The 25,307-nt window shown below is 36.6% G+C and overlaps 1 protein-coding gene across 4 annotated transcripts in view; it reads right to left on the bottom strand.

The window, feature by feature from the left end:
- Positions 1-5,337: 5,337 nt before the first annotated feature.
- Positions 5,338-25,307, bottom strand: part of NT5C3A (5'-nucleotidase, cytosolic IIIA) — a 29,885-nt gene continuing 9,915 nt past the window's right edge. Inside the window, exons 1-10 of one of the 4 annotated variants that reach the window (XM_013948189.2) lie at positions 19,334-19,367; positions 15,690-15,740; positions 10,992-11,090; positions 10,473-10,542; positions 9,700-9,746; positions 9,199-9,284; positions 8,862-8,951; positions 7,391-7,553; positions 6,729-6,929; positions 5,338-6,050 (exon numbers count right to left, since the gene is read on the bottom strand). In XM_013948189.2, coding sequence (XP_013803643.2) covers positions 5,949-6,050; positions 6,729-6,929; positions 7,391-7,553; positions 8,862-8,951; positions 9,199-9,284; positions 9,700-9,746; positions 10,473-10,542; positions 10,992-11,090 — 858 coding nt within the window. In that variant the 5' untranslated portion in view covers positions 15,690-15,740; positions 19,334-19,367 and the 3' untranslated portion in view covers positions 5,338-5,948. Of the gene's footprint in view, positions 6,051-6,728; positions 6,930-7,390; positions 7,554-8,861; positions 8,952-9,198; positions 9,285-9,699; positions 9,747-10,472; positions 10,543-10,991; positions 11,091-15,689; positions 15,971-19,333; positions 19,441-25,307 lie in introns of those variants that run through there. The other 3 variants (XM_067291272.1, XM_067291273.1, XM_067291271.1) reach the window with 3 other exon arrangements.

The raw sequence follows: 25,307 nt of genomic DNA, 5'->3' as shown, positions 1-25,307 counted from the left end.
ATTGCTCCCCCGGCCTTAGCAAATGTGATTTGTGATCTATCTAAATGACATTTTCCTGTCAGAGGAAGTTTTTGTCATCCCTCCCCCCCCAAAAAAAAAGCACCTGGAGACGGCATTTTCTGAAATGAGTATGCAGCTTTGGGGGAAAGCAGAGAATAAACCAGAAGAACTTGCTACAGAATACTTGGGTCGAAGAAGGAGTTGTATTTATTTAAGTTATTTACTTGCCCAGACAAAGGCAACAGAAGCCAGGACTAGCTGGCTGCGTGAGGCTGAACTGCATAAAATCCAGAATTTTAAAATGCTTATGTGGACGCAGTGAGTTGCTTTCTTTTCTGTTGACAGCTAGAGGTGCCTACCTCCAAGGGCAGGCACCTCAAAGGTGCTCTTCCTTGCCAGAAAATGCTTGTGTTTATGCTGACGGCCTCTGCCTGTGGCGCTGGGGCGTATGGGCTCTGGCATTTTTCCCATGAGAGGGAAAAGAAAAAATATTTTCAGATCTTCCCAAGAGGCCTGTGGGAGCTCGATGGTTGCTCTCATTGCGCAGCCCGGTGGCATACTACCTGCCAGGCAAGAAACCTGGATCCTGGGGGGAGGCAGGGTTGGCTGCGAAGTTGAATTGGGCAGATGTTGAAGGGGAGAACCTGAGCATGGCCCCTCCACCTCACAGCTCCAGTGATAAATAAATCCCTGTACATCCCTGTCTAGTTAGAAGGGAAATAAATATTTCTGATTTTTTTTTTTAATACTTTCCACTTTATGTGGAAAGTATCTATTTAGATACTTTTGTACCCACTTAACTGAGATACTTAGTTACCTATTTAGAAAAATAGCACAACTCTTTAAGGTTAAGTAGCATTGATAATTGGATGAAAATAAGTGGTTTTCTTTAGCTTGAGAGAGACTCTTCAGAAATTAGACTGCTGCTGCTCTAATGAAGCAGCCAGGTGTGAGGCTCGGAGACAGGCAGCTGGCTCCTGTTAGGCAGCCTGTTGGGAGGGGAAGCTGGCTGCAGTCAAGATTGAAAATTACCTGCTGGCTTGCAAAGGTTTAAGGGAAGAGGGCTCTACCCACAAACATCCAGGTATTTGTAAGTGTTTTTTCTGCATGATTTTTCTACCCTCATTTGCCACAGATGATACTTTATACTGTATAACTACTCATGTTTTAAGTATATTCAAAAATTTTACCAGAATGAGAGTTTGCATTTCTTGCAGTTGTTGAACTCAAATGTTAACTTTGTGTGTGGAAAAACTATTAATTCAGATCTTCCTTTAAGCTTAGAAATGGCATCTTTAGCTAGTCCTTGGTGCAAGCGTCTTGCTCAGTTCAGGAGTGTTAGCGTGTCTTTGGCAGTAAGAGGACATTTGAGGAGGCTGCAACACCCACTCAGCAGGAGGAAACATTTTTAGCTAGATAAAGGTCTCAAATAGTTGACCTTGGACATGTGCTACAGAGAACAGATATTGTGAGTAGAGGAAAAACTAAGTAACAAATTCATGTAACTCTGCTTCTTATTCCTTGCTTTAAATGTTAGAAATACACTTTTTGTTATGTAAAGGTTTGGGGAAATGTGTATGATACTTTCGTTTCCAAGCTGATCGCAACTGAAATGTACTATTAGCATAATAGTAATTCTTGTGGCATAATAATAATTCTTTCCTAAAACTGAGTGCATAATATGGATGGCAATTTTAAGTTACAAGAATTAGACTTGCTGGAGAAGGATGGTTTAACTTATAACTGCAGTGTCAATTGTGTTTGAAGTAACTGGGCTGCAGCTTGCTCGTGGTTTTGGAGAGGTGATTGATAGTATTAGTTTTTCTAGACAAAATAGTGTGAGTAAAAAGGTGGGATTTTGATCAAAAATAGATAGTGGCTTCTGTTTTCTTTTGTTTATTTGTTCTGAAAAAGTGGAAGATATCTATAAATACATTTTGCATTTTTCTCTAAACTACTGACTTGTTAGATGATAAAAGGATATTGGTAATCTGTCCAGTAAAATGTATGATCTTTTTAAATAGACCGCCTGATTCAGATTTTGTGCAGGAAATGGGTCCTTCAGTTAAATGTGGTTGTTGCATCTATATGGCTTTGTTGTTCCTATGTCCCACCCAAAGCAGAAGGACGGAGCAGGCTCTCACCGTTCAGGCATCCTGTAACACAGAGTCTGAGACTGGTAGGGCTTCGTGATTGAACAGGAAAGTGTGCTGCAGATTTTTACCTACCAACATAGTTGTGGAAGGGTAATAATCCTTTTCTTTAAGTGATTGTCATTGCGGTTTGAACTTTTGGTGAGTGACAATTCAATGTTGCCTCCAAGCAGATGATGAACAATGAAAAGTCCTGCTTAAGCAATGCTTGAGAGATGGTTGCCTGACCTGAAATCCTCTGTCAAGGCAAAGAGTTTTAAGCGTTCACCTAGCTGTTTTTGGAAATAGTCAGATGTTTCCCAAAATGATCAGGTGACTCTGCTCCTGGGCTACAGCTGGCTGAATACTAATCTACTAACTCAAATTAAGACAGAGCTGGATATCTGTTTTGATAATTGCTTCTAAAGATACTGCCTAACCCTTTTCCATATTGCTTTGCATGTATTTTTCTATTTGACTTTTTTTTTTAATCACAGCTGGGTTGAATGATGGCCTTCATCATGCTGAAGGAGTGATAAGTTTGCTTCCCGTGGGATTGGGTGAGGGTCAGAAAAAAATCTGTGGGGAGGATGAATGAGCTTGCATGAAATTCTGAAACCAGCTGGACAAGAACTTGAAGGACAGTCGTGCCCCTCAGAAATGCTTCACAAAGGGACCAGAAATGCCCCCTCCTTTCAACTGATGCTTGGTTCTGTAGAGAAATGAAGTCAGGATGATCTTGTGCCAGCGTGTCTTGCTGACGCATCTTGTGCTGTGAGCTGTGGCTATCAGTTGCCTTTCACATGCTCTAAATTCTCTTATCTGGATTCCAAAGGTAGCCTGCCTGTCAAGGGGAAAACTTGCTGCAGTGTAAACTTTGGGAGTAATGCCTGGTAATTAGCCCCTTGCAGATGGAGATTGGATGATGATTAAGCAGTACATCCAAACACCCAGGAGTTTTTCAGAAGGCCTTTGCCTTTTGAACTTTACTTGACAGCTATTACAAAAGATCCTGTATAATCTCTTAGTTAAAAAACAAACAAACAACCCCCCCCCCCCAAAACAGACCCCCAAAACCCTGACGTTAGCTCAGCTAGTGCCAATTCTATAGGTTCCTGAAATCAAAATGTTAAACCAATTGTGTGGCTGCTGACCTGCCCTGGAAATGCTGCAGCCTCCCCAAAGAGTGTAGGCATGCCCGAGGTGGTGCTGAGCAGGCAGCTCACATCCAAGCCCTGTGGGGATTCATACACATGCGGCGTTGCCCTACCTATCTTGCCTACCGTGCAGAAAGCAGTATCTATTGGCAGAAGATGACAGCACGGAAGGCTCCTCTCCCTCCCTAAACTCTTGCAATATGACTGCGCTGCCCTCCCCTACGATCCAGGCAAATGGGCTGGCCAGGCAGAGAGATTGTGTAGCAGAGCGCAGCCTGGCAGCGAGGCTGTGGGGACAGGGACTGGGCTGGCTCCCTGGCACGTCCAGGCGGGAGAAGGAAGGGAGCAAGAACTCACTCTGTGCAGTGAGGAACATCCTTCCTGCCATGCTGCCTGGGCGCTAGGGGCAGGAAGGAGGTTTTACCTCTTTCATGACTACTTGCACAAAGCTGCTCTGGCCTGGCTGCTCCAAGGTGATGTACTACAGCCCGACCTGCCGCCTTTTCCTGTGCTGCTTTCACCCCATGCAGCTGCTCCACTCCCCACAGCTGCCCCCAGCTGGCAGGTCCTGGCTGGCCAGGGCTGAGGTGACTGCTGCTCCTGTCTCCCTGCGTTGCTGGCACTGCTGGGGCACTCTCAGCTCTCCTGGTCTGCTGCTGCTGCCACCTGGGTCATGACTCTCAAATGGAGAGAGGCCAAGACTTGATCCTGTCCTCAGTTGCCTTATGGTTTAAATGGCTTTCTGGTTGATAGATGGCTTTTAAGGCTCCTGCTGTTGGGGATCCAGTTGCTGCAGTGCCAGGAGTAGGGAATCGCATGGCTGTAGGTTGTACGTGAGGAATCTGTAACAGGTTTCTGGGCTCAGCAGTTCCCTACTGGCATGTGATATGCAATATGATCACAAGGAGTGCTCGGACTACTTCAGATGGCGTACCAAGGCTCTGCCACCCATTTAAAATATGGGGATGCCTTAACTCCAGTTTTCTGTAGTGGATGCTAATGCATTCATTTCCTTGCAGGGACAGGGTAAGGAAACTAAAACATCTTGCCTTCTTGAAAAAGTCCCAGCAGACATGGTAACAGATAAAAGTTTGCTGATGTGGACTAATATAAATTTGGTGTTACATGGTTGGCATTTAGATACTGGACCACATGCTGAACAGGAAAGAAGCCATTTTTTGAGATCTGTGTAACTTCTCCACTGGGAGAGAATGCAGTTCTAAGCTCTCCCAGATTTTCATTACAGTTCCTTAGGGAACAGAAGATGACACAGATCCTGCTGGGCATAAAAGAAAACAAAGAGGGGACAATGACTATATTGCACGTTAGGGAAATGTATGATTGCCTCCATTTTATTAATGAATAGAATAGTTGAAGTAATGAATGAATAGTTGAGACCTCTTAGTAGCAGGTCTCAACACTGTCTTTAACTTCTCTTGCAACACACCAGAGGAAGCTTCCAGAGCTGCAGCTACATTAAGCTGTATCATCTGTACATGATGCTGAAAGGTACTGTAATATGTTCAGTAGCAAGGGAAATACTGTCTGATGACTCAGTAGATGTTTAATAGTGAGGACTTGCAGAGTGAAGCTAGAAGAGATAGATGCTATATCAGTTCTTTTATTTGCGGACAATGGGAATGTGACCCACAGGCAGCCTGAAGTCTAGAATGGTGTTCTTTAATTGCTTCTGAGGCATGGGGCTGGGAGCAAGAAAACTTATTTTGCAGGATGGTTTGACTCAGCTTTTAAGAGCCAAGATTAAGATCTAGCTCTGTTCTGAGTTTGTGTCCAGAGCAGCTGAATTCAGAGAGAAATTACTTTACATGCCCTATTCTAGCTTTGACATGAATCAACAGGATAGAAGTGGAGTAGTATTAACTATAAGATCTGAGAAGGGGCTAAAGTTATGGCTGTGTATACTGATACTTGTAAAACTATCTGTTGGTACGAGGATGAGAAACTTTCTTTAATTCAAATATACTGACTTAAAACAGTATGATTTCTCTCCCCCTTCCCCCCCAATTCCACAGAGGATAAACAAACAGTAGGGATATAGAATATTTTGTAATGATCAAACTTCTCAACAAAAATCTATTAATAGCAAACACTTTGCCTGAATTGGGTGAATAAAGCATTTTTACTGAAGAAAAATATAGGTATGAAAAACTTCTGTGAACATCTGTAGCATATTAGTAAGATCCTTCAAAGTGCAGCTGAGATTGAAGTCTCTTCTTTGAAAGACAACTCAGTAATGTAAAAAGGCAACACAAACCTGTGTACATTGCTTATTCACAGAACGTTTACACCTTCGATTTTACAAAATAGCCACATTTTCTAAAATGCTCCTCTGAAATGCCTGATTAAAAGAAAGTGAACCATAGTATTCCATCAGCAGCAGTTTATCACATCTATAAATCCAATTTAAATCTAGTTATTATAATAGGAGTGTGAGACAAAGAACAGCATAACAACAGTAAAAGGAGCTTCTAGTTGACAATTGGTACCATATATACTTCAAAATACCAAAATGATGATAAAAGTTTTAAATTAAATTAAACAGTTCTGTAAATGAGTAACGAACACATCTAAGATGGCACAAGTGTGCTCTTCTGTCCAGTTGCCTCCTGGAAGGAACGGAGTGACTTGAGACTGCAGTTTACAGGATTTTCTGTAAGATGGAGTTTGCGACTTCCAAGGATTCATCTTTCACCAAGACAATATCATAAGAGTCCATATATTTTTCCAAAAGCTCATCTACCTGATTGCAGAAAGGATAAAGACCCACTTAGTTTTAGAGTATTAACAGATTTTTCTTCACTAAAATATTGCCCTGTCTTCCCACCAAAAATCAGGGAATGAGCCATGCAAATATATATCACTCCTATGAGTGAATTCCACAGGATGACTGAGAGTAGGACTAACTTGACATTAACTGTGTGCACATTCCAGGGTATAACACCTACAGTTTATCCCAAGATTTCACATATAAGGATACTGAAAGTGAAACTACTTTCTCAGGTTCCTGAAAGGCAGACAAATACAAAATAGAAGACATAGCCTAAGTTTGTTATTTGAAAAATTATAGTTTGCTCAATTACTCATCCAGTATTGAAAGGGGGAAGGGACCAAAAAAAAAAAAAAAAATCAGAGAATTAATTTCTTCCAGTCTCTGAATTTTAATTCCTAACAAAACACCTTTTCAGAAGAATTTCGGTACAAAAAGCAAAGCAATTTACATTTGTGTTTTCATAACTTTATGAGTCAGAAAAAAACATCCAGAGGCAAGAAATCCATGAAAAATGTTTGAAATCTCATAATAAATATGGGCCTTGCATGACAATGACACTCAGTTTGATATTTGATACTTTCTATTAATGAACCAATTGCTAATTCACAACATTTCACTCAAAGTTTACGAGGTTACAAGGCTACTTACTTTATCATTGAGATAGCCAATCTTAAGAATGTGTTCAACATTTGCTACTCCATCTGCCATACTCAAGTCTCCTTGGGAATCCCCCAGCAGTATGATATTACTGTTGTCTTTTAATTGTTTGAAGTACTCTGTATTCTTCAAGGCACCGTCATGTTTGTTGTAAACATGAATCAATTCTCCTTTAAATCCTTTTAATATTCCCTATTAAAAAACACTTAAGTTATTTCTGGTATTATATAAATGGATAGAGTCTGGAAAGAAATAGAAAATATTGCTCTAGAACTAATGTTGAACAACTTATTCTTTAATTATGAACAAGATAAATTTCTGTTAAATGACAGAATGACTGTAGTAGCATTCTTAACACCCAAGACAGGCAGTGATCTTCCTCACTTGGAGAAATAGTTCTGCACTGGGCTGACTGTGAGGTTGTCATTAAAGGAAACGAATGGCATCTTAGTTGCACTATGCTAACAGTATTTGAACTGTTACCTTCTGCTTGCTTTCTGCCTGGGAGAGTGGCTGACTATGCAGTTCTGATTTTCTAAATGACAGAGCAGCTGGCTACATCTTTTGCATTAAAGTGTTCATCTATAGTACATATAAATAGATACTAAATCCTTCAACCATTATTTTTGATAAATGTGTTATTTCATACATACATTTTCATCAAAATCCATGAAATTGGAAACAACTTTGACATTAGAATGGTAGACCCCAGCCTGGTGGATAACTTCCTCAAGAATGTCTCCAATCCCAGCAGAAAATATGAACACAGGAATGTTATGTTCATTGAGCTTATCAAAGAAGTTCTCATATCCTTCTCTGCAACACAGGATGCAAATATAAGTCAAATCTCAAATAAAAAAAGCCAAGAGAAGTCAGAGTTTTTGGAAGACTTTCTTCTCTTCTTTGGAATAGAAAACGAACTTTTCCTCAGCCTTTTACTGTATCTGCTTTGCCTCACCTTTTCAGGTTAGCAAGAACCATCAGCCTAACACAAGGCATATTGTTTTAGCAAGAAAGTCCTCTATCAAGCAGTTTGTTTTGTTTTGGTCTATACCATTTTTTTCCCCAAACATCTGATTGTGTTTTAAAGACTTCAAATTGAAAAACGCTTCCCCCTACCCAAACTAGCAGAACTCTTTCTAGATACTTTCAGGCTGTCTGTCTCCTTTCAATCTTCCTAGTGTAAAGATTTGACTTTTTATAGGTTCTTCCTGTAAAACAAAATATCTTTTTTGTTTTAAATCCTGAAAATATTCTTACTGTTTTTTCTTAAAAGCTTTTTAGTTTTCAATACCCAAATCAAAACTAATATATAGTATTTCAGTAACTAAGTACCACCTCAAGGAATGAGGTGCACTTTCGTGACATAGATATTGAAGGGCAGAATTTTAGAGGTGTGGTTTTTTTTTTTCCTTTTCCCCCCATAAAGTTCTTGTTGGAATCTTAGCCTGTGAATGAAGATTCAACCCAAATAGACTTAGGCTTTTAAATAGCCAGAGATAGTGAGTGTCTATTTTTCAAAAGAGAAGAACTTACTCAGTATTACAAACACTTCCGGAAGTTAAGTTTTAACAAAACTCAAAATTTACAGATGATTACTTTGGAGAACTTTAAAAGAGAAGGAAGTCACAGCACATTTAAAGCAAGGATTTTGCTGGCTTTTAAACTTGCCTTTGGCCATAGAGGAAGAACAATAATCAATACTGCAATAAAACACATGCTCCTCAAGTCACTGTATTTTTACCTCAGATAAAACTATAATAGGGAAGGTTTTTCAAGGGCACAAAGTTGAACTCTACATTCCCCCTTTAAAAAAAGTCACCACTGCAATTTTGAGACAGTGAAAGTCTGCAGAAATGAAGTTTGTAGAGATGGCACTCAAAATACTTTTTTTTTTCCCTTTTGATGTGACAAAAAACCTGTACTTTCAGATCTCTAGTTTATACAGTGTGATCATCATAGGCTTTAGCTGTGAAATATCAGTAAAGGGGACATGAACTTGCTGCCTTCTAAGAATACGGTGTCACATTCCAAGTATTTTCTTTTTTTTTTAACTGAAAGACATACAGTAAGAATCTACGAAAAATGCTTCAGACCAGTACTGTTCAAATCAAAGGAACTTACTTCAGCATAACATCAGATTCCCTCACAATTTCTGCGAATTTATCCTTCTGTAAGCCTTGTTCAATGAGTAGTGCATGAGATTTATTGTACCTAGAACACAAACAAAAAATTTGCCTTACAGATAAAGATACATCATTAAATCTCATGACCAAAAGCATCCTATATAATTCTTGGTCATTCAAGTTAACAGCAAAGCAAAACCAGTTGTTATGCAACACTCGGAGATCAACTCAGTTAATGCATTAGCCAAAGGCTTATCGCAGCCATTCATGTGCTTTTAGAGACTTGGTATTAAATCTAATATTAGTACAGTTTTAAGATGGGAGATGCTGCTTACCATTCCACCATATACGGATATTTTTCTTCAATAGTGAGAGCAGGGTCGATCTCAATAGCATAGTATGTTTCTTTCAGCTGTAATAACTGAAGAAAACAAACAAAGAAGATGTTTAATGTATTTTTATAAAATAACATTTGTTGTTTGACCTAGCTAATCAAAATAACTTCCTTCATTCTAGTTCCTTTATTTAGGTACAATGGAATCTGAAATACCCTTTGCACAGACAAAAAGAATTAGCTTGTGGATATACCAAAGAAGAAAAAGTGGACACTGTTAAACCAAATTATATGCTACTATGAAGAACACGAGTAGTCCTGTTCTATTATATTCGTGATCAGATGAAATTCTGACTCCCTTGCAGTCAGTGAGGAAGCTCTCAGAGCTGTAGGGATTTGAGAGTATCCTTTGTCTCACAGTGCAGTTTAAGTCTCTACTTTGTGTTGACAGAATAAAAACAGTTCCTATAGGAGGAACCAATAGTTAATGTTTTCTGTTTACCTTTTTCCGACATTCCTCTGTGATGAGCTTAGAGTTATCAATGATGTCTGTAGGGGGAAAAAAGTTTTAGACAAGACATTATATTTCTCTGCTTTATCTCTACAACATTGTAAATGGCACAGAAGACAATGTTTGATGACATAGTACTGTGTTTCTTCAGAACTTGTCTTACCAGCAACAACTGAAAGGCATGTTTTTTTTTTTTTTCTCATGAGCATGAAGATGTATTACTATCCTTCCCCTCATCTCTGAATCAAAAGGTTAAAAAGTTCATTACTAGCCTCTTTCTTTCTTTCTTTCTTGAGACTTAACTGTTTCTGAAATCATCATTAGGCATCCTATGTGTTTTAGTATTCCCACTTCATTAGTAAATTGGTTCTTTTTATCTTGTGGCCTTTTAAAACAAAGGAGAAATGTCAAGAAATTCCAAGAAGCTTACTATCTGATTCCTAGTGTCAGGACTATTATGGGCTCTTAAGAAAAATATGTCAACCATATACAACCACCCACATCTTACAGTTCAAAACTTAGTTTGTAATTGTATATGACAACTTATCTGAATTTAATTCACATAGACTGTAATTAACATATATATACACATAAAATTACATATAGAAACTCACTCTAAATCTTCTTCATTAGGATGTACAGTTTAGCTAACAAGTCAATATCAAATCTCATACTGAGGGATAAGTGGGATAGAAAATTAAAATCTGGGAAAAATTGAAAGGATTGAACAAAACAATTCATATTAAAAAAAAAAAAGTACTCACTATGGCAAGTTGGACATCTTTTTCCATTGTAGGAAAATCTACTTAAAGTCATATCAAAATCTGTAATAATCTATTTAAGAAAAGAAAAAGCAAAACCATCTTACAACATGAAGGGACAAAATAAAGAATGGCTAGAAATTCTGAATGATCAACAATAGCTGCAGTTGAGCAGCAAATCCATCACAGATATCTCCCTAGCTTACTGAACTACAGTAATGTAAGCCAGAATGTTCCATCAGAATAACTTTTTCTTAAGAAAATTGTTTTTTTTTTTTTTAGTTCCTTTGCTCAGAATATTTCCTGAAATTACAAATCTTATGTTTGTATCATTTACTTAATTACAGACTGGCTGAATTACACTTGAATCAACAAGGGTTACTAAAAAAGTTGACGGATACAAATTTTGGAGGTTACCTGAAGGCTGACTTCTGTTATATATATTCTCAAAATTGCTGGCCTAGAGCTAAAGTCCTATGATTGCTTTCATTCTGATCTGGTTACTCCTTCTATTATTTTTACCTGAAGTTTGGCAGCTCCACCTTTGATGAGGCCACAAATAATCTCTTCTACTCTTCCTGGGTCCTTGATATGGACAGTCTTCTTCTGAAATTCTGGCATCTAAGGAGTAAGAACAAAGACATTTATAGAGAAAACTTACTAGGTAATACCTACTATCCATCAGACTGGAACTCTGCATATAGAAACAGTTTCACATGACATCAAGACATGCTCAGGTTTTTAAATCAGGACAGGAAGACAAGTTAAGAGTGAGAAGAAACAGAGAACTCTGGATATCCAAACTCATGAGCGCATACAGTTTTGTTTGCTTTCCATATGTTTTCATTCCCTTCTCTAATATCAAATTACTCAATAAGTTGACACTCAAAGAAAAGACAATCACATTTGCAGGAAATAAGGGAAATGCAGAGAAATGGGACATCCAGGGTCACCTTGTAGTTGAAATAAGTCATTGGGAAATGGTGCACCTTAAAACTAGTTCTGTGTGCAGTTAATAAGCACTTAAAGTCTCAACACAGATAAAAAAGAGAGGCTGGTTTTAGAGTCCCATTGTTTTGTTGAGAATACTGTGCAGCGTGTCTGTGGACAACAGGTTGCACCGCTCCTCAGCCAGTCCATCAACCATTTTGCTGCAAACTTCCCAAGTAACATATACCATCACACCAAATATTCCTCTTGAAAGAAGAATATTTCCTGAACATCAAGATATATGATAAATTTGGGTTAAAAAAAGAAAAAGGAAGTTTTGCTTAATCTAAAAGTTTCTCTTCAACCTTGCAGAAATACTAAAGGTAACATTTACTGACAGAAATTTCCAAATATAATATGTATTTCCTTCCTTTATATCCTGTATGGACTGTTCCTAAAGCAAAGTCTTCAGACATACGTAAACTGTTTACATGGCCATTTACAAGTAGTAAGTTTTATTATCTGCATATAGAACTTAGGAGATGAAGTAACGCTAGGAGTTACATTTTCCATGTTCTGTCACTCAGCTTTCCTTTTCTTATACCTGGTATGTAATTTTTGCTGCAGTAAGCTTTAAAAACAAACAAACAAACAAAAAACCAAAACAACAACAAAAAACTCCAAATCCTTCTATTTCCAGACATGTTTCTGGAACTACCAGAGTTCTTATGTGACCAATTAGTTATTAGGTCATGCAACACTATTCTTTCTTCCTGCTCTTGATGCTACTACACCTATTATTATTATTATTATTATTATTTTTAATTAGTAACAACCAACTTGTAGTCAAATTGCAACCAGGCTGTCATTTAAAAAACCCTCCAATGTTAGTCTCCTAAGAGCAGTCCTGTAGATACATGCATTTGTAATGGAAAAGACATTCGTGTCAGGGGAAAAAGTAGCGGGGAGGATCTTTAAGTATCTTTTCTAGTCCATTTTTTGACCTCAGGTAGAAACTACTACAGCTACATCATTCTCAACAGATGCTTGTCTAACCTATTCTTCAAAACCTCCACTCACTCATTCCTCACTTTTTGCAGCAAGGTATTTCAGTACTCAATTATCTTTATGTCCAGAGAAGTTTGTTAATTTGCTAACCTTTCCCCCTTTCCCTTCTTAAACCTAACCTTTTCTTACTGCAATTGTAGCTGATTTAACCAAAGTGTACACGGAGAAAAGTATATGCTCCCTTCATATATGCTCCCTTGGATGTTTTTCCTTTTTGCTCATCTAAAGAACCCCAATTGCTTCAATCCTCTTCTACATGGTGCATTTTTCTAAACCTCTGATCATTGCTCATGTTATCCTGGCCCCTCCATGTGATCCACATTGTTCTTGAAACACAGGATCCGTAACTGGATATAACCTTTCTGCACTGCTCAGCACTGAAAAGACTCCAGCTGAAAGACTAACTTCATCCTATGTCTTTCAGATAATATTTTTGCATATACATTTGAATACATTTTCTTTGTTAGCAATAATATGGCAATACTGATTCAAATTCAGTTGGAAATTTGCAAATATATCTCTCAAAATTACTGTTGGGTAGAAATAATTAGTTGCAAAAAGTGTTAAATTCTGCATTTAGTCTCACTAGAATATATCTGCTCTTCCAGACCAATGCTCATATTTGTCAAATATAACAAATAACTCTAATCCTCCTGTATACCCATGGCCACTTTTTGGCTGGTGTTGTCAAAGATGCTAATGAGAACAGACAGGAGAGATCCTTCTAAAAGTCTAATCAGGAACCTTTGATAATTTTCCATGTTTTCTACCCATCTAAAAAGTTCTAGCTATACCATAATATCTTGCCAAAAATTCTAAAGTCATGACATGATATTTACTACTACTTTGCTTTATAAGCCTGATAAAGAAAGAAACTGGATTTGTTTCACATGAATTATTCTTCATGAACCCCTGGTACTTACTCATCTCCATATTATCTTCTAATGCTTGCAAATACTTTGATTATTTTTTCTAGAATTTTTCTGGGAACTGAATTAAGCAAATGACTTATAAATCACAAATCCATTTTTCTTCCCTTTGATAGATAAGCATCGTTTCCTTTTTATCTGCTTCTTTTATTTGTACTTTCCTTTACTGGCTCTCTCATTTGCTCACATAGCGAGAATCACTTAATTTGGAAGAATTACACTTCCCCTGTTTTCTGTAGACCTGAGGAAAACCTTATGGCAAAGACATTTTCTGTAAAAGTGGTACCTTCTAAACTAATGTAGTTATTTTTTTATGTAGTTGCAGTTCCTTGTTACTTTTATTAGCACAGCAAATTCAGAAAACATATACTTGGACTGTCTTCCAAATGCCAGCTCTGTACCAGATCTGGAATCTCTGAGACAGCTAATGATCATAACAAAACCTTCATGAAAATGCCCATTAAGGAATTCCCTCATCTTTTGAGAACTACATCTGCAAAGCATTTACATTTATTCACAAATACTAGAAATATATCAAGTGATCTAGTTGCAAGAAACAAAACATTAAAAACCTGCAATTCTTTCCAAGGTGTTTTATGGTATTTCTCCTGCATTTTATATGGTGTTGGTAGACAAAACTGAAATAGCCAGACAACAGCTCTTTCATGGGTATACAGCACTGTTTCTCTATATTGAAAGGTAAAACAATTTGACTCTGTTTTGTGATTTTTTTTTTTCCACTATAAATTGACTAATCTAATTCCTTTGGCTTTGAGGAGGTAAACTGTTTATATATTTTTAGACTTAGAATGCAAAAATTAAAGGGAAATCTAAATGTGTCCTTTTGTAAGAAGTAGTTCAAACATCATTTGGTTTACGTAGATACTAAGCAACAGACTTCATAATATAACTGATTTAAACAGAACAGCTGTTGGGGGGGGATGGAGAGATCAGAGGGAGAGCCTGTATGAGGACAGTTGGATTGTTTGCTACTGCTTTACTTCAGACTTTTGTAGGTTTTGAAACAGCTTGAGGAACAACACCCTTAGTAAATACTTCAGTAGATGATGTTAAACAAGACATTGCTTAAGATTGAGTATGATAAAGGCTTCCTGCTTTGAGGTTGTAAACTGACATACTGTACTCCTACTAAAGATCAGTTCTGTTGGTTAATTTATTCCTAATACAGTTTCATTTTCACACAAAGATTGAAGTGAGGTAGGAGTGAGTATTCTAATATAGGGGAAAAAGTCTTCTGCAGCAAAAACAAGTTGTCTTCATGCATATGGCATGTGATAAAGCCTCAGACAAATATGATTAGTCAAAATAGGTAGTGTGACCATCTGTATTTCCTTGTATTTATATTTACAACTGAACATTATGTAGTAATAATTTTATTCAGGCTTTATCATTATTACAAGTATATGAAGCTGAATGTCGCCTCCAGCAATCACTACAAGCAATCATCAGTCTTCTGGCAAACAGTCTTCTCCAGCGTCTTACACTTCTGCCTAGTCTAGCTGTTGTTTTTTGCTGCATAATTGCCATTCTTCATAGTTGAAAAAAACAAGCAGATTGAAGTTGAAAAGAACTGATAAGAGATGAAAGAACATGGAAGAATGAAATGCTAATAAGAAAAGCGCAGTTAATTTGATAAGCTCTGTGTTTCTACTAATTGTTCAGGAAAGCTCTAGGAGTCAAATCCATATGTACAAAAAGCCCCAAATTTCTGATGGATCAGCTAACTGGGAAGAATGCAACTGGAGAAACAACCAACAAAAAACTCCACAACACCTAGCAAAGAAAAGAAAGCTTTTAGGAGCAAGGAGCTTCTACATACAGGACTAAAATTATACGAGCACAGGAAAAGGAATTTGTGCTTCCTTGTGAATCTGAAAGTACATCAAGCAAACACTTAAGTGCTCTCATTTATTCTGTCATTATATAAAGGTCTGAGAAGAGTTTTGCTTTCTTATCAAGGACGCCTGTATGTTACTGAAATAGTTCATTGAGACAGGTATCTTTTTGAAGTAGACGTTAAAAGATTACAACTCCCACAGGTCATTTGTGGTTGACGTACACACTGGCCACAAACACATTCAGGTTTCTAGTCTCTCAGGTTTTTAAGGAGCCTTTAAAGAGAAGCAAGGAGAACAAAAGTGAAAAAATTATTTTTCAGATTGAGCTTGATTGATTTATGAAAAGAATAAAAAGATGGGGGGGGTTGTGATAAGAGGTGACTGGACTAAGGATGTAGGAAATTCTTTTGTAGTTCACAATGTTATAATCATACCTTGATGAATGAACTGTAATGGGTTCACGCAGGTTTGGAAATCCCCCAGTCCTACAAATCACAGAATGTGTCATTTACAACAAGGATAGTTCTGAAAACAACAAGTCTATTCAGTACATGAGACATGCATCTATGGAACTGGGTAAAATAAAGAGGGAAAACTACTTAATATAAAGACCACTCTGAATTTCAGTTTTAAAATAGTTTCCTATATACAACTGGATCGCAAGAGTGTGAACAAGGCTGCTTTTATGTTTTATTTGGGTGCTGCTTATATATAGTTTGTGTGTGTATGGGGGGGGTGGGCAGGGGAAGGGACAAAACAAGAAAAAACACCTTAAGACCCAAAGCATGGTCCCACTAAAGTCCCTGGCATCAATAGCAAGTTTAATGGAAAGCTGTGTAAAATTACAGTGTTTCTAAAAAGGTAAATACAGAAACAATGCATGTAATGTGGTATCATCTGACCACTAAACCTTTCTTCATTTGTTTTAAAGATTCTGGAAAATTAAAACCTGATGCTTGTTTCCAAAGACTGTTAAATTTTATATGATTACTCACAGAGATAAAGAAATGACATCTATGGATACAGTGTGTACATTAAAATATAATATATAAAAATGTATTTTTTATATACATATTTTATAGGGAATCTTGGAGTTGATTCAGGAGATGTAAAACAAGTTTTGTTCCCCACATCATTTTGCCACTCCTTGAGATTAAAACACTTAGTTATTCTGTATTTGTTACTATTGTAAGAGTGGTCCTGTTTTATTTCTGACATGTTTACATTCAGGAATATTTATTTTTTACATACTTAATCCTTTTTGGGACTGTATGTAAGGATTCTGTGATAAGAGTTAATTAGGATTTAGACCCTTGCACAAATTCCTTAGAATTGTTAGGTCTGGTTTATAGATGAAATGATTCAATTTATTGCAAAGCATTGTGTGTATTTTATATCCAAATTATTAAAAATGTGGGAAATCCTCAAAGCATGACACAGTGATTTTTAAAGTACCATTTTCCGGAATTTGGGCCATCCTTTCCCCTCCTCCTTAATATAACAATTTCGAGTGTATTTTGTGACAGACCCTCCAGTTAAGTGAATTATATATCTATTTAGTGACTCAAAAGTGGAAAATCTTCCTACCAAGATCTAGTATTAATGGTTGGTGGGTTACTTAACTATTGTTGTTTTAAGACCTTAGCTAAACTTGGCCAGGAAAAGTACACAGCTGCTGAAAGTCACAATGCTAGTCACTTTCTAGCAGAAGTGTATGCTGTGTTGGCCAGATTCATAAACAAAGAGTTGGTGATAATCACTAAAATAAAAGGCAGGTATCTAAGAGAATTCTAGAAGAATATTTCCATTCAGGTATCCTAGGGAATTAATAACTGATTGTGTGCACAAGGTGTAATTTCTTATTCTGAAATTAAGATTATATTGAACTTTTTGACCTACTGAGTGCTAAAGGAGATGCTTCCCTCCTCCCACCCAGTAAAACAACATCTAAAGTCTCTGTGATTTAAAAAAAAAAAAAAAAGTATTTTTTTAAATGTCTGTTAGACCACTCACTAATAAAAAGAAAGTTCAGGTGAAGGAAGACTGTGGGGCCCTGTTGTTGTTTTCACTAACTGTAATTTTAAGTAGGGAAGGACAAGATGATCCATGACCTGCCATCTTAACCACGTGGAGATATGGCTCACTTCAAAATCTAATCTAGATACACAGTCTGAAATATTACTAGCAATAACTAAAAATAAGAGGTTATCATCGTAAGACTGCTAGGTAGTGCTAAGCAATAGCATTTCAGAAATCCTTTGAACACAAAAATTGGAGCAAAGTATTTTTGCACTGAAAACCTTGTAAACCTACACTACTTGGCATATATGGCTTTCTTATTATACAAAGACTAATCTAATATGGACGCCTCTTTAAAAGCACTGTAAATAAAACGCCCTACATCACTGATTGATAAAGTTTTAAGGGAACTTCTCTATAATTCTCACTCACTGATAGAGTACTTGGTTAGGCACTAGTATTGCATGTCTAAATTCTTAATAATAGTAATAAAAAGGAATGTTCTCACACTTACAAACATACTGAAGATGAAAATAATGAAGTCATAAAAGTGATAAGACAATGTATAAAAATTAGCCATGATACTATATTTTAATGTGTGTGAATACTGACAGTCAGAGAACTTCAATTATCACATGATTTCTTCTTTAAAATTTGTTGGTAAGCTTGCCTTAGATTAGACTAGGTTCCAAACCTATTAACAACTTTTGATGTAGAGGACAAATGAGGGTAGCATGGCCAGGACAGGGAACTATGAATGTTATTTCTGGGCAAGTAAAATGCAAATCAAAACGATAAAATGGACAGGATTCAGTTATTTGTAAATTTTATTTCCTAGTTTGTGGTGACAGCTTCCATGTAAAATGGTAAAAGCCAAGAAGAAACTACATTTACTCTGGGAACTGCAAATGCCTGATTCCAAGGTCTGAGACTAGCTATCATACACACTCACTTATGAGCTGTACCAAAAAAGGCAGGGCATGGCATCAGTGATAGCTGTGAAATCTGATACCATGGCAAGCTAAAGAAAATTGGATGTCAGCATCCTGGTGGCAGAAAGCAATAGTTTGGTGAAATTGTAAAGAAAAGGGGTACATTGCTTGATTTATATTTATATCTTCTTTTCCATTTCCTTTCTTCTTTTGATGTTATTACAGAACATTATTTAGATCTGCTTGGTCTACAAAACAGCTCATTAGAAAACTTTTAAAAAGCCTGCAAGCATAATGTAACTTATGCTATTTGCGGTGTATGAGTTGCAGAAAGCCATGCTGAGGCCATAACAAAATTCACAGGATGGGAGTGTGTGTGTGTGTGTGTATCTCTTCTTCCAGCTATATACATACATGCACTCTTGTAAAGCTTTAAGTGTCTTGGCTTTAATTCAGACACAAATTTGACTTTTGGTCCATAAGTGCAAGAGAGGTTTCTCTCAGCAGCCCCAGCTATTAGTAGACTTATCTTTTGGACAGGGACATCAAAAGCTACTGGACTTGAGTGTAATCACATCAATCACTCCATTATGTGCAGCTAGTCAAGAGAACTGTGCTATTGATTGTGCCTCTGCTAGCAGAACCGGAGCTCAGGACAGGCACCTTTCATTTTAATTGCCAAAAGCAAGAACATAATGCAGTTTATGTTCATAAAATATAAACTCAAATATGATAAGAAATTCCTTAGCAGCTAGTAAGTAGCAAATTACTCTTTTAGTACTTTTACCAGAAATAGCCTTAAGGTTACTTATCTAAAAAGTAATAGGCAAATATTATTATGGAAATGTAAGAACAGAGCACTGAAAATCATCACATTTGCTTGACAGCATCCTGCAGAACTAGAGACCCAGCACCGGTTATATGAAATAAATGGAGGGCCCTTCACTACCTAAGCACTGGGATGCATACTAAAATTTTTTCCTGTTTTTCTTATTTCAGTTTTTAATTATTTTTTACACTAAATGTGCTGGATCCTGATGTTTAATTTGGAAAAAAAGATTTGGAGAGACAGTGTTCACAGAAAACATGAGAACAGCGTTTTCTCTTGTGCTTTTAAAGGACAGTACCTGTGCGTTGAGCTTAGGGCACTCCTGATTCTTCTGTCCTTGATTTTGTCCTACTGCAACAGCACAGGTGGCAAGCAGAGTCCAGAGACGCAGGGCTTGCATACAGGCTGCCAACAAAAACCAACCAAGTCCTTTTAAGAATTGGTCTGCTATATTATTTGATCTTTATTATTCCTGCTGTATAGAAATAAAGCAGACATGCACGGTACACAGCTAGAACACTCTGAAAGTACCTACATTTAAGACTACTCTGATACGTATTTAAAAGTAGATGAAAGTGTAAATTGAATTAAGCTATTCAATAAAAACTGGTAAATGTATTTATTCCTTTAATGCTGTTGTCAATTCTATGCTATCAAATTTATACTTTAAAATGTAATTTGTCAGAACAAACAACTAAGTAATGACTTAGCTAGTAACCCTGGTTTAAAAATGCAAGCAGAAGACAGAGTCAGTCCTGCTGACAGAAGCTGTGCACACTTACCAGAGGGTTTTGCAGAAGCAGCTGCAGAAGCAAAAGAAAATTCCTCTTGCTTGGGAAACACTAATATAGCAGTGCAAGGTGCAGTTGGGGGCATTTCCAAATACAGCCTGACTAATGCCTGTGCAAAACCCCAGGGTCTGTGACGCACGCACGCTGGCAAAGCACAGCAGTTTGTTATGCTCAGCAGTACAGCCTGACAGGCTTACAAATGATCAGCTGGTGCACCAACAACAAAACCTTTGACCTTCACTGAATGAGCAGCTTTCATGGATGCAGCAGGCAAATTTGGACTGCTCTAACAGAGGAAGGCCCTTGTTTTTCAAAGCAGAAGCTTGCTACTTTGTTACTTTTTAACCCTTTTCTTACAAAATCTTTCAAAGTATTTTAGGATTTCCTGTTGCAGAGCACCACAAAGTTCTTACAGCTCGTTGACATTGGCCACATTAACATTTAGAAGGGAGCACAGATTTATTTGTGTAGAGGCAGCAAATTAATTACTTAATGAGTCCTTGCTTTGACTTTAATTATCTATGCAATACTGGAACAGGAAATCAAGGAGGCTTGTTTGACAGGATTTTTGAGAAACAAAGGGCCTCAACATGCTTTTAGAAGTTTGTCATTAGGCATACTGCCAGATCAAAGATAGTATCTCGGTAAGACAGAAAATGCATTTAAAAGGATTTTTTTTTTTTTTTTTTTTGTAAGAGGACAAAGAAGGTATTTTCTAATCTTATTTATACTTTAAAGTTGTGTAGATGTTTGGAAGTGTCACATCCAGTTAGTACTTGTGAAGAGTTCTAGTGCTATGGCAATGCTGTAAGCTTCCCTGTATCATCCCATAATTCCTGTTTAACCTTAAGATCACTATGTGAGGCTGTCAGAAACAACCACAAAGATCAAGCCAGTTCATATTTGGCCATGAATGTGCTTGGAGCAACTGTCAGAATTACAGCAAGGGCAGATTAGTATTGTGGCACATGTAAAACCCCCAAACCTATAAAAACTATTACCATGATTCTAGAAATTCATTAGTTAAGCAAATTTGCTTTTAAGGAGGATGTGCTATTTTTTCTACATTTTAAAAAGACTGATAGACTTTGTGAATGGTACAGAGGATCCATACATGTTTTGTGTCCACATACCAACCATAGGCCAGTATGTATTCTGTCAGCACTCCTCAGACTGTGACCTACGCAGACTACTTTCATTTTTTTCAGTTATGCTCTGTGTGTTTTGACCCAATGAAGCAACTAATGAATACTTCAGCTGATACGAAACATGCAAATTGCATTGACGCTCCTCTGCTAAAATTGAACAAGATCCCCCAAATGTGTGTGTTAAGGTCTGCTGTATTCTTGGGCAGTAAAACTGTTTGAAAGCTATGTTAAAAACATAACACAACCCCTGCAAAGACTACATAAAGCTTACTTGGCACTGGTATTTGCCAGGATTTATAGTTCCTATTACATCTACTTGACATAGCACTACTTGATAAAGTACACTGTTGTAACACGTAACATCCAGGTAATACTACCTTTTATAGTATTTATTTGTACATAGAGTTAACATACTTTCAGTTTATAATATTTCCATAATAGCATTTGAGGAAGCTACAATATAACACCGTATCTTGAATAAATATGAATCATTTGCACAACAAAAAGCTGCACCTTATAGCAGAGCAGGATTTCTAATTTAAGATAGTCTTATGAACACTGAAGAAAAGTATGCCTGCCAGATGAATAATGTAATTCAGATAATGGCATCACTTTATACATTCAATATACAAAGTAGCTGTCTGAGCTTTTATATACTTCAAAGATGACAGTGCTATGGACATAAATGAGTCTTGTGAAACCTCGTGAGACTGGGACATGGCGGGTGATGGAGCTGGGCTGTTGATATTCTGGTGCTTCTTAGATGTGATTCAGTAAGGGAAAATTAATTCTAATGCCATCAACAATTTAAAGGAAATTAGCTTGCTCTTTAATAAAGTTAAAAAAAATTCCTCTATTTCAGTCTTTTTTTAAACTCACTTATGATTTAAGATTGAAGGAAAGGGTTATAGAAATTAACTCTAACTTTTACAGATTAATTTTTGTATATCAAACTAATTAAAATTTTAAATGTACTAATATGGTATCAATGAAAGAAATAGAAAATGACACCAGCAAAATTTCTGTAAACATTAAGACAGCCAACATCTACTTAAAAAAGATTTACTGTATCCCTAATAACAATGTATTTTCACTTTACAAAAATGCAGTATATGAAACTCCTCATCTAAAAATACAAAGGACTGTCTTTGCAACAAAGAAACCTTTAGCTGAAGTGCTTTACTTAACTGACCAACAACAGAGAATAATAGCTACTGCTGACCATGTTCTGCTCTTGCTGACTTGAGTCAGATCAAGATTTGGTTTACACTGCTTAACTTCTGTTATGAGGCAAATTAAAATTACTGTTTGTTTTTTAAAAAGAGATCGAGTCCAGCATGACCTCTGAATAATTTCTATTCTTACAATATCGAAGGTCATTTAAAAATATTTTAAGCACCACAGACTAAAGAGGGATAGTTATTTCAACAGATAGCTTCTATTTTAACCTTCTCTCTTTGGCCAAGGGCCAAACGAATACATATCTCCAGTGCAGAATATTCTAAGCAGCAAAGAACCCCACTTAAAACATTAGATGATTTGTCTGTCCTGTAACACTAGGAAAAGGTTCCACCTTATATTGTGGTGTGTTAGGTGAATGTGCTTTAAAGAGATTCGGGATGCTCTCAAAGAGCATGAAGTGCTGAAAGTTATTAGTCTAAAGCACAGAAAAAACTAGTTCTACTAGTCCTTATGCACCTTTGCTCTAAGTTTCACCTATTCCTTTGGGGAAAGAAAAGAACACAGCACAGATAAGTTATGTAAGCAAGTCAGCTGCACTGTTTTTTAATAAAAAGTTAAACACTTCAACTAAACTGACATCAGGTTTTAAAGATCAAGAAAGCAGTCATATCTGAGTAGTTTCCATTCATTAAAATCAGAATATTTCCTATAAAAGTTAGAGATGACTGAATCCTGTATATACTGTAAACACGAGCTAACAACCTTTCATGAGCTTATTACCTTTCAGTCTTGTCTAATGAGCCTATTACAGCTGAACAACTTCAAATATATCCATGCACATTTAGCAATGTTACTTGAGCAATAGCTTGCTGTTCTATTGCAAGGATCTCTTTTAACCATTAAGAATTTTTTTCCTAACTTTACTTTTGTAGTAAGACTATTTAGTGTATTTATACTTTTCAAAATAAACTACTTGAGATAGTTTCCCCAAGACAAGTAATGCTAACTGAAACTGAGCACTCAAGCACCAAAACAAAGCAGAAAAAAGGAATTAAGGTAAAAGAGTCTAATTTAAATATGATCTTTATTTGTGTTTTAGCGAACACAGCTGATGAGAAGCATACTGGCTTGGTTCCAGCAATATCTTTCTATGTTTTTAAGGGATAATCACAAAGAAAATAGGATAAGCATCAAGGTAAACAAAGCTGGGGTAAATAAAGTTTTAGAGTATTTTGCAGGAATTTTGGAAGTGACTTACATTTTCTGTAGAGGTTTGGTATAAAAAAAATGCTAGCCACATTCATGGCTGATATGATGCAACACAAATATGTACACATAAATGTGTGTGTGTATTATAGCAGTAGGTCATGAGGAATATAGATAGAAGATATTGTTTAAGCGGAAAGAGCTTGAACAGCAATTGCTACAAAAGAATGCTTAGAAAGGGATTTTATTCCGGGCTCTCAAAGAATATACCAAATGACAGCAAGAGTGTTGCCTTCAGAAGAATAAAGATTTGAACCTATTAAAGAGTCCATTAAATCTCAATAAATCCAAAGAAGGCAAATGGTAGGAAGGAGAAGATCAGCAAAGTGTTAACATAACAAGCTTTAAGATACATCAGTAGCATCTTACCAGAGAATGCGTTTTGGCTACTAAACTATCATACTTTAAAAACACAATAAATTCATGCACAAAATGGACTATAGGGGGCAAATACTGTATCACAAGATATATTTAGCAACTCTATTCAATACAGATTTTTTAGATCTGATCAGAGATCAGTTTTTATCATACAAGAGAAAATGAGTGACCATTTATAGTTTTCCCTTTCAGTTTAAAGGGGATGACTGTACTAACTATAGAAAGCTATTCTATTGCTGTCAAACATACATTCAAATGTATAAACAACAGCTAAACTTCTGATGTATTTTGTTTCGTTGTGTTTACTGTGACTTAATCACTATGATGTTGCACTGAAAAATGATATCTCAGTAAAACCACTATAGTTCATTAAAAAATAAGGCTACACAAAGATGAATTTTAATTCAGCAAGATAATTGTGCATTTTTTTAAACATAGGTATCTCATCAGTTTCATTAGGACTAAGCACAGGTTTTAAGTGGTGAACAGGAACAATAATTAACTTACATTAAGGTCATGGAAGTAAAAGAAATTATTCTGTTTCAATGATTTCTCAAGGTGGTTACTCTAAGAAAGTCAACAATGAGTTTAGAAGTTTCTTATCAGTTTCTGCAATTCTAGAAATCTAAAACAAATAAGAGATTAAGCATCAATCTGAAACCTGTAAGAAACCATGATTGTTGCAATTTGGTATGAAGCTGATTGTTCAGATGAAAGGATAAAACAGACCACAGCATATGTGCCCCATAGCATCTTCCTCTTGGGCTTACAAAAACCACCTCAAAAGCAGAGATCCCTACTGGTAATAAATCAACACACATTTAGCATCTCCCAAGAAAATAAGATTGAAGGAAGGCCAAATACATTGTTGAACTGCTCTCTTGAAGTCTAGGTAATAGAATACAGGTAAGAGGTTTTGATGGACCTTCATATTAATAAAAGATATATTTCTTGAACATAGAGGTGTGGTTATACCTCTATAAATTATAATTATATATATGTCATAAAACTCAGAATGAACTGCAACGACTGTGACAACAGAAGTTTGACACTTTATGAGATATTTCAAATCCTCTGTAGAAGTTTCTTAGCAAGTAGCAGTAACTAGAGCTTTAATTTTCAATATTTCATGTGATCCTCCTCTCAGTTATTACTCCAGGCAAAAATTTAGTCAGATTCTGACAGAATGTACAAACCATCTAGAACCAGTTATGAAAACTGTGTGAGCTCAGGGCAGGCATCTTTTGCCTCTGATTGTATGCTAGGGGAATCAGCTCATCTCTGTGCTTCAACATTCACTCAATCCAGGACAGTAGAAAACTGGACCTTTTTTCTTGGCCTTTATATTTACATTTCACCGGTGACTATTCTTATTAATGATTTCTGGATGTCCCTCTGCATAAATCCATTATGCACTTGCAATTTAAATACCAAATAAAATTCTGGTCTCCCTACCTCATACAGCTAAGACAGCAAAAGGTACTGAGAAAGGGAATAAGAATGAGCA

Source organism: Apteryx mantelli, chromosome 2 (genome assembly GCF_036417845.1).
Source record: "Apteryx mantelli isolate bAptMan1 chromosome 2, bAptMan1.hap1, whole genome shotgun sequence".
Classification (NCBI taxonomy): domain Eukaryota; kingdom Metazoa; phylum Chordata; class Aves; order Apterygiformes; family Apterygidae; genus Apteryx; species Apteryx mantelli.
This window is presented reverse-complemented; position numbering and strand designations above follow the sequence as displayed.